At 44.0% G+C, this 10000-nt stretch overlaps 1 protein-coding gene across 1 annotated transcript in view; it reads left to right on the plus strand.

Annotated features, from left to right (window-relative positions):
* Positions 1 to 10000, plus strand: part of LOC310771518 (ATP-sensitive inward rectifier potassium channel 10-like) — a gene marked incomplete at both ends in the record, with an annotated part of 12406 nt that overhangs the window by 1280 nt on the left and 1126 nt on the right. Inside the window, 4 exons of the mRNA XM_083664114.1 lie at positions 1059 to 1404; positions 5927 to 6138; positions 8524 to 8655; positions 9254 to 9431. Coding sequence (XP_083520240.1) covers positions 1059 to 1404; positions 5927 to 6138; positions 8524 to 8655; positions 9254 to 9431 — 868 coding nt within the window. The remainder of the gene's footprint in view (positions 1 to 1058; positions 1405 to 5926; positions 6139 to 8523; positions 8656 to 9253; positions 9432 to 10000) is intronic.

Below are 10000 nucleotides of genomic sequence, written 5' to 3' on the forward strand. Positions count from 1 at the left end.
TCTCTTTTGTTGCCTCCTCTTTGTCGCGTTCGCTCCGCTACCGGTGTACGTGATTTGTTGGACGTAAGTGAGTGTGTCCAATGTGTGGAGATACAGTAACTGTCTTGTCTGTCCTGGACCCGGGCGGAGGAGGGGAGGGGAGGGGGAGTGCACCCGAATGTTTTGAGGAGGCACGCATTCACACCAACATCCCACAATGCAAACCAGTTAGTAGAAAACACAGATATTAACATAGTTATTGCCAGCTTGCATTTTTAAAATAGTTCTCTCCACATGACCTTTTTAGAATGGGTTTGTCTCATGTTGCTTATATGTGGACAGAACTGTAGTCACAAGGAAACGTGAGGTTGGATTGCTAAAATACAACATTAGAATCAGCATGACTAAATACTACACATTGATTTTTTTTATAGTCTCAGCAATGTGAGCTCATATAGGCAAGCAGGCATACTGTATACGCTCTAGTGTGGTAGGTAGGGGATTTTCACCACCAAAGCTCTGTGCACATTTCCGCTTTATCGTTTCAGTTTGGCCGGGTTTTGTGGGTGTGTTTTGCATGTTTCCCCTGTCTTCTAGTTCAGTGGCTCTCAACTCAAGTGTTCAGGGATTCTGAGAAAATGGATTTCTGATATGAAACTGTAAATAATGATTTTCTTAATCTTGCTGATTGATGTCTTTTGAGTGAAATGATAATAAACTTTCCAGGCTGCAGGCTTTACAACGTGGAAAGAAAGGCAATTGTTATTGTCATCTATGGGCAGGGGTTTACAAGTTGGTATTGATTAATTTGTCTGTGACATGAGCCAAAATGATTGAGAACCACTGCTCTAGTCCAAAATATGTTTTTTGTCTTGATGCTTCCCTTTGCTGATTAAAAACTGTGGTCTTGGGCTTTATGAAAAACAACAACAAAAACTAATGTAACCAATTCTGGGTTATTTACAGTATTTTAGCTGGGCGCAAATTTGAGATAAAGTAACATTAACAGCATTGGCCAATTAACAAGACAACAATAAAAAGTGACATCACTTAACGTCTCTTTCCTTCTTCTTGGTCAGATGACATCTGCTACACCCCCTTCCTCTCGTAGCTCCGCCTCTCAGAAGGTTTGCCACTCCCAAACGCAGACGGACGTTTTAAAACCCTTACTGGGCGGTGGTGTCTCCGGAGGGGGTGGGACCCTGAGGAGGAGGAGGCGTGTCCTGTCTAAAGATGGGCGGAGCAACGTGCGCATCGAGCACATCAGCGGCCGGAGCGCACTGTACATGCGTGACCTCTGGACGACCTTTCTGGACATGCAGTGGCGCTACAAGTTCTTCCTGTTCACGGCCACCTTCGCCGGGACCTGGTTCCTATTCGGGGTGCTGTGGTACTTGGTGGCACTGGTTCACGGAGACCTGCTGGGTGAGAGGGGAGGGGTCATAGCTTTACAGTCTCTAAACAGATTGTTTCACTGAGTGAGACCATTGACTATATAAAAAAATGGACAACGCGTCTCCACTTCCAACCGCTATACAAAAATGAAGCCAAACTATCTTGTTGAGCTGCCATCTTGCTTGCGGGATGACAGCCGCCCTGCCGTCTGACGGAGGTTTGAGAGTAGATGTCACAGCTGTCAATCACCCCTTTTTATATAGTCAAATAAGTAATCAACAGTGTTGGGGGTTACAAAGTAACACATTACTGTAATCACATTACATTTGTCTGTAACGAGTAGTGTAAGGTATTACATGTAATCACATTACAGTTACTATTCAAACACAATCCTGATCTGCAGGATCAGGTTTGAATCTGCAGGATTATGGGGGAAAAAACACCAAAAGTGCGGGGCTTTTTCATGCACTCGATTACGCACGGAACACAACAACTAGATTGGATGGGCTGGAGGGACAGGGAGGAGTGAGATAGGGATTTGTGCTGATACAGCATGGACATATGTACGGTTTCATGTTATATTGTTAACTGGCAATTAGGTGACAATACATCTCAGGCGATGTTGCGGAGTAACGCAAAAGTAATGTAACGAGTAATGTAGTAAATGACTTTCTCCAGGGAGTAATTAAATAAAGTAAGGCATTACTTTTAGTAATGTGTAATATATTACTTTTTTGAGTACCAAACCCCAACACTGGTAATCAAGAACAAACTTATCAGAAAAACTAGCACTTGAACACTACATCAGCATGAGAAGAACTACCTAAAATGACCAAACTATCTTTGGGGAAAATTTATTTGACGTGTTTTTTTTTAGTTTTGCTCATGTCCCATGCATGCTCATGTTTTTAGTTTTGCTCATGTCGAGATGTTTTGACTTCACTTTTGAGGAGCTATCATGATGTCCATATTTTATACAGTCAATGAGTGAGACGGAGAACAAGGACATTTGAATTTGTGTGGCACAGAATAACTGCACAGATGCTTGAAAACAGGGATCTCATCCTCTTTCAAGAGAACTGTGGTGCGGTTTGTTAGTAGTGAAAACATTAGGGGGGTACGGTGGTGTAGTGGTAAGCGCTATCGCCTCACAGCTCGAAGGTCCTGGGTTCGATTCCCACCTGGGACGCTGTGAGCACTGAAGGAATGCGTGCCCGTCCGCATGTCCTCGAGTGCCCACCGCCCGGCTGGGGTCGTCCAAAGGGCCTTTCTGTGTGGAGTTTGCATGTTCTCCCCGTGCCTCCCGGGGGTTTCCTTCATATAGGAACCCCTTCACCAAAACATGCAATATCCTGGTTGCTAATGTAGTTCCTCCTCTGGTCGTTAAGGGCGCCTGTTCAGAGGGAGGGGAACTGGTTGGAATAGCGTGAACCTCCCACGTGCTATGTCCTACCGGTGAAGCTTCCTCTGTCAGGTGAAAAGAAGCGGCTGGCTAACTGCCCATGTCTCGGAGGAAGCATGGAGCCAGTTTCGGCTCTCCCCAGATCGGCAGAGGGTGGAGTAGCAACCAGGATAAATAAATTAAATTAGCACTAATGGGGAATAAAAATGGGCCGGGTTGGGACGGAATTTCCCCTCTATTCCTCGGACCCGGGCCAGGCCCGTGGTCAGATATAATGCCCTTTCATTTTTTATTTTATTTTTTATAATTGGGGTAATATTTGGTGTGATAATGAGAATGTTACCTTATCAATCACTGTATTATTCACGAGACTGAACAGACAACATAAATATAGTTTAGATAAATAACCAACTTACTAAGAAAATTACAGGTTTGGGCCGGGCTCGGGCCCATGAATGCAGCCAATGTGATGGGCCGGGCTGGGCTCAGACAGAACGTGCACAGGCTCGGGTCAGGCTTGTGTTTTGGGCCCGATCTAAGTTCTAACTTACGTTACTTTAAAAATGTTTTATATTTTAATGATGTACCCGTGTCGTACTGAACAGCTCATTCAGATGCTCAGTTTGGAGATTCTCTCCTTTGCCAGATGAGCTAGAGCTGCTAGCAGCAGCAATCTCACAATCACATACATCCATTTAGCTATGGATTCAAGATTCAAGGTATTTATTGTATATTCATTTGTCTTATGCTAGGGAACTCCAAGTACAGTACGTACATAGTCACAACAGTAATATTATGTATGTAAATAGAATAAATAATGAAAATAGCACCCCTTGTCAGTGGGAGGAGCAGTCTATCAGCAGTGTCAAATGAAACTGATATTTCTGAACTCATGTGACGATGGGGATCATTACAATGTGATCGTGTACACCTGTCAAATTCAATTGGTGCAAGCCACCAGTTTAGGCCCTAAATGCGGAAGTGATTCTGGACATGTCAGCGAGCAGTCCCAATGCTACTGTGCTGTTTTCATAGTGCCGTGTGCAAAACAAAAATCTAAATTTACTCATTTACTCAGTGTACATTTAAAATAATATCTATTATTAGAAGTACTCAAGTAAAAGTAAAAATATAGCATTATAAAAATACTTAAAAAGTGCACATCCTCAAAAAACTACTCAAGTACATGTACTCGAGTACTTGTTCTTGAGGACTTTCCACCACAGCATATCTGGCTGCACGGAAAGATCAATTGCTTGTGTGATCATGATCTCGTGAGTCCAGCTGCCTCACAAGGTTAACCAACTGCAGGAAATAACCCAACCCACAAGGTTTCATGTGTATAAAGAGACGAATGCTAACATCTGATAACCAGCAGTTATTCATATATATATAAAAAAAGAACTGCAAAACTGCCGTCTGGTCAGATAAGGTAAACTAGAAATATTGGGTGCTTTGCGCACTCATTTCTTGGGCCTCACTCGCTTTGCGTGCTCACCTGCTCTGCAGTCGAGCAACTGAGCAACTTGATTAACTGAGCAACTGTTTCTTTATTTAAAAGGATCCCCATTAGCTGACGCCAACAAAATTACAAAAGAGAATAAAACATCAAATAAAAGCAAATAAGAATAAGACTGAATGATGAAGAAATGAAGATGAAACACAAATAAAAAGCTAAATCTAGAAACTAAGACAATAATACTGTAATCATAAGAAACGGACTAAAAGAGATATGATAGGTATCAGAATAGTGTATCTGCGTGTAGGTAGGAGTTTCCTTTTAAAGCAAGCCTTTCCATTGATAGAACAATTGGAAGAGGGTTCCATGATGCGATTGCCCTGTATATGACAGCTTTTTTCATATAGTTGGTTCTAGGTCGGGGTAAAGTCATCTGACCACCACTAGCCCCTCTAGTGGAGTGTGTATGAATATTTGAACTGTTATTGTGTTATTATGTTATTGAAAAGAAAGTTAGGAATCTGTGTTTGAATCGCTCTATGAAAATATATAAGTAAGTTAGCCGATCTTCAACACTATGGGCTAATGTACACCGCCTCTGGAACAGATGCGGTATGGCTCCGGTACGGCTGCGAACAGACCCACACTCATGTAATCTGTCAGACAGATGCGGGATCCGACTAGCCTGGGTAAACCCATCCCCCACGTGACCTGCTCTCAGACCTGTTCTCAGTCACTAGGGACTGGGAACTGAGAGAGCAGGTCACGTGGGGGCTGGGTTTACCTAGGCTAGGATCCGACAGCCGTAACGTATCTGGTGTACATTGCCTGTAAGCCATGTGAGACATGCATGCATGTCAGCTACGCCTACGCTAGACCTAGGTGAGCATCTCAGGACCAGCCTAGCTGCCTTGTTTTGTGCGCGCCCCTTCGTCTTATTATTATAGTATTGAGATTACAGCAAAGAGCACAGCAGCCATTATACTCAGCTAAAGTCTTTGTCAGGACCCCGCTGCCACTCAAATCTTTACCCTGGCAGGATGACAGGCCGGCAAAACTCTGTCCAGTAAATAATGTGCTACTTTTCAGTCCCTATATGAGTCAAAAAGTCAATGTGTGATTCCGACTAAAGAAAACACTTTGCATGCAACACTCAAAACCAAAAGTAAGTGTGCAAATGTGGTTTGAGATGATGTGTGATATGACTAGCAGTCTAAAGGTGTCACTGGGGGAGGAAGTGTTGCTGGGGTGGATGGAACAACTGAGAATCAGCCATATAAGGACAAAACTCATGGGTTCAGTCTCAGCATCCAACCAAGATGGCCTTTTGGTGATGTAACAGAATACTATCAATCGTTAAATATAAAACATCTTGACTGGGTATTCTTTACAGTTTTCAGAGATATTCTACAAATAGCAACATTATAGCACTTTGCATTATGGGTAATTGTGTAATTACATAAACATCATCAGAAAGTAACTCACAATGGCTAATAACGAGTAACTATTTCTAAGTACAATGTGTAATTTCTCAGTTAACTGCCGGTAAGTAAAGTGGCTCTTACTCAAGAGAAGGGAACTTACACATTCTAACTCTGAAGATAGATTTGTTACGCAATAATACTTGTTGTGAAAGAGGAAACACTGTGGGAACTGTAGTTTTCCTTGTCTTTTCAACTGGGCTCTTGCAGAGTTCGACCCTCCGTCCAACCACACGCCATGTGTGATGCAGATGCAGACTCTGACGGGGGCCTTCCTCTTCTCCCTGGAGTCCCAGACCACCATTGGCTACGGTTTCCGCTGCATCACCGAGGAGTGTCCAGCCGCCATCATCCTTCTCATCATCCAGCTGGTCCTCACCATGGTGATGGAGATCTTCATCACTGGTACCTTCCTGGCCAAGGTACGCTGAAGAAATCCAGCTGAGTCTATCGAATGACACAACATGCTGGAGGTACAACCATGTCTCAAAGAGAAAAGAGGAAACTTCTGCATGGAAACAGATCCATGCAATTTTCACATTTATATTTATTTCTCCCTAATATGGAAATTGAATGAACCTTTTCTCAAGCGTTTTCAAGTCAAACCAGCACTGTGTAGTGTGTACTATGCCCCCCTAAATAGTCCTCTTATAAATATTCAGGCACATACCAAGGGCTTGGATTTTGGGCAAATATGAGTATTTGAAAGGTCTCAGTGAGATCTTTTCAGTGCCAAAAGGACACAACTGACATCATGACCCCTAAGTTGTATTTAAACACACAAAGCCATAACAGTAAAAGTACAGTATAGGGCAGGGGTTGACCAAACTTTTCCATGCCAAGGCCCCCCAAATAGCATTAGTATTTGGCCGTGGCCCCCCTATTGCAAGATAGTACTATTTCCTTACTTTAATTAATTCATTATTACCTAATGATTACACTTGTATCTCAAATATTTTCTCATTGCTTCATATTCAAGATTTCTTCATCAAGATTTCGTTATAAACATTGTTCCAGACTATTACCCACACCAGGGGGAAATGACAATGAATGTGGTGACGTTTTGACTGGCAGGCAATTAAACAGATGGGCATGGCAAGTATGATTTTTATGTGTAAGGAAATAATTTAATTATATTTGCTAATACTACACTAAATATACGTTAAATAAGTATATAAAAATAGATTCTATTCTTCATTTATTATACTGTAGTATTAACAAATATAACTGAATCATTTCCTCCCTGGCGGCCCCCCCAGCCCCACTGGTATAGGGGTTTGTTTGCTGACAAAAGGGTGTAACTACACTTACACCCTTTTGACACCTAGCAAAACACCTCTTTTGACACTTACTGTACCAAGCCTTTTGGGTCGAGGATTCTAACAGCACTTAAGTCAGCTTGCTGACGTAAAGTAATGCTAACATGGCAGCATGATCACAGCATGCATATAGGCCTACATGTATCCCTAATAATTCATAATCCTATAGCTCAAAATTAGATGAATGTAAAAAAATTACGTACTTAGGCCTATATTCAAAATGGTATATTGTAATGTTATGAGGGTAAACTGGCCAAGATGAGCTATGATAGTAAGACTGCTGGTTAGTTATCCCTCTGTGTTATGAAGAGTTTTACTCTTTGAATGTGTACCAGCCAGGACACATCCAAAGAGCTGTAAAACCTGATCTTGTTTTATATTTCAGTGTTGAATGAAGTGTAATTGCTAGATTTGTATGGAAATTAATGTGTTTTACAGTTGTTTACTTACATATGCCCATATTCTGCATGGCTGTATTGGGACAATGTTTGTGCCAAAAAGGTGTATTTTTACTCTTTTGCCATTTAAAAAGTCAACAAATATAATTCAAATTTGACTGTAAGCACTATTGTTTTTATAGTAATGCTCAATCTTAAAAATAACAAAACGTTAATATATTGGTAATAAAATATGTGGTAACAGCTGCAGCTGATCCAAGACATTGTTGCATGTACCTGCTCTATGAACAGGTCATCAGGTTTAGACAGGGCTGACTGGCCTACATGCACCTGCTCTATGAACAGGTCATCAGGTTTAGAAAGGGCTGACTGGCCTACATGCACCTGCTCTATGAACAGGTCATCAGGTTTAGACAGGGCTGACTGGCCTTCATGCACCTGCTCTATGAACAGGTCATCAGGTTTAGACAGGGCTGACTGGCATACATGCACCTGCTCTATGAACAGGTCATCAGGTTTAGACAGGGCTGACTGGCCTACATGCACCTGCTCTATGAACAGGTCATCAGGTTTAGAAAGGGCTGACTGGCCTACATGCACCTGCTCTATGAACAGGTCATCAGGTTTAGAAAGGGCTGACTGGCCTACATGCACCTGCTCTATGAACAGGTCATCAGGTTTAGACAGGGCTGACTGGCCTACATGCACCTGCTCTATGAACAGGTCATCAGGTTTAGAAAGGGCTGACTGGCTTACATGCACCTGCTCTATGAACAGGTCATCAGGTTTAGACAGGGCTGACTGGCCTACATGCACCTGCTCTATGAACAGGTCATCAGGTTTAGACAGGGCTGACTGGCTTACATGCACCTGCTCCATGAGCAGGTCATCAGGTTTAGACAGGGCTGACTGGCCTACATGCACCTGCTCTATGAGCAGGTCATCAGGTTTAGAAAGGGCTGACTGGCTTACATGCACCTGCTCTATGAGCAGGTCATCAGGTTTAGACAGGGCTGACTGGCCTACATGCACCTGCTCTATGAGCAGGTCATCAGGTTTAGAAAGGGCTGACTGGCCTTCCTCCGCTCAGGTCGCTCGACCAAAGAAGCGAGGAGAGACGGTGAAGTTCAGCCAGCATGCTGTGGTGTCCACGCTCGAGGGCCGGCCCTGCCTCATGATCAGGGTGGCCAACATGCGCAAGAGCCTGCTGCTAGGCTGTCAGGTAATACTGTGTGTGTGTGTGTGTGTGTGTGTGTGTGTGTGTGTGTGTGTGTGTGTGTGTGTGTGTGTGTGTGTGTGTGTGTGTGTGTGTGTGCGTGCGTGCGTGCGTGCGTGCGTGTGTGAGCTTTCTGATATTTCTCTTATAACAGCCTCATCCCTATTATATTACTACTACTTCTATTGCTCCTACTACTACCACCACCACCACTACTACTACTATAGTTCCATTAGGAGTTAGTAGTACAACCCCTACTAATACTATGCTATACTACGACCATTACCACTACTACTCCTGCTACTACCACTACTAATTATGAGTGGTGGTAGCAGGAGTAGTAGTGGTAATATTGGTAGTACAGTTGTGCTAGTATACCAGTAGTAGTGCTACGACTACTAACACTACTACTACTAAGTTACCACCACCACTACTACTACTACTACTACTACTACTACTACTACTACTAACCACTGCTCTTACTAAAACTAATACTGCTACTACTGCTACTAATATTAATACTGCTACTTGTACAACCACTACTAATACCAGTACTACTACTCAAAACACACTTGGTTACCATAGCTGAACGATGTTTGGTCAGGTGACAGGGAAGCTGCTGCAGACGTCTCTGACCAAGGAGGGTGAGACGGTTCGCCTGGAGCAGAGGAACGTGCCGTTCCAGGTGGACACGTCCAGCGACAGCCCCTTCCTCATCCTGCCCCTCACCTTCCACCACATCATCGACGACAGCAGCCCCCTGAGAGCCTGGGCTGCCAAGGGTAAGGAAGGGAGGGAGATTTGGACGGGGGAGGTACTATTATGGGGGGGTACGGTGGCGCAGTCGGTAGCGCTGTCGCCTCACAGTCAGACGGTCCTGAGTTTGATTCTCGCCTGGGACACTGTGGGCGCTGTGGTTGTGTTCCCCCCCATATCTTCAGTGCCCACTGCCCAGGTGGAGTATCTCGTCGTAAGGGCCTTTCTCTCTGTGTGGAGTTTGCATGTTCTCCCCGTGCTCCCCCAGGGGGCTCCTCCGTATATAACCATGCAGAAGATCAGATCGTCATCGTCATCCGACCAGTGACGACAACATCCGAAGTTGGTCCCCGGGCGCTGTACGAGAAAGCGACTACTGCTCCTGGCCTGCCCCCCGGAGGAAAGGACATGCCTGGATGGGTTAAATGCAGAGGACACTTTTCACCGGCCACCGTCAGCATGAGTGTGTTGTGGCCGCATGCATGTATTGTGGTGTTGTTGTTGGTGTGACAATAAAAGACGGGCTTGTCCGTTACGAGAGTTTTTTTTTATTATGAGTAAATCAGGCAATCAATGATGGGGTGGAGGGGGTAGT

The sequence above is a fragment of the Poromitra crassiceps genome (genome assembly GCF_964638095.1).
Source record: "Poromitra crassiceps genome assembly, contig: HAP1_SCAFFOLD_741, whole genome shotgun sequence".
Taxonomy (NCBI): Eukaryota; Metazoa; Chordata; class Actinopteri; order Beryciformes; family Melamphaidae; genus Poromitra; species Poromitra crassiceps.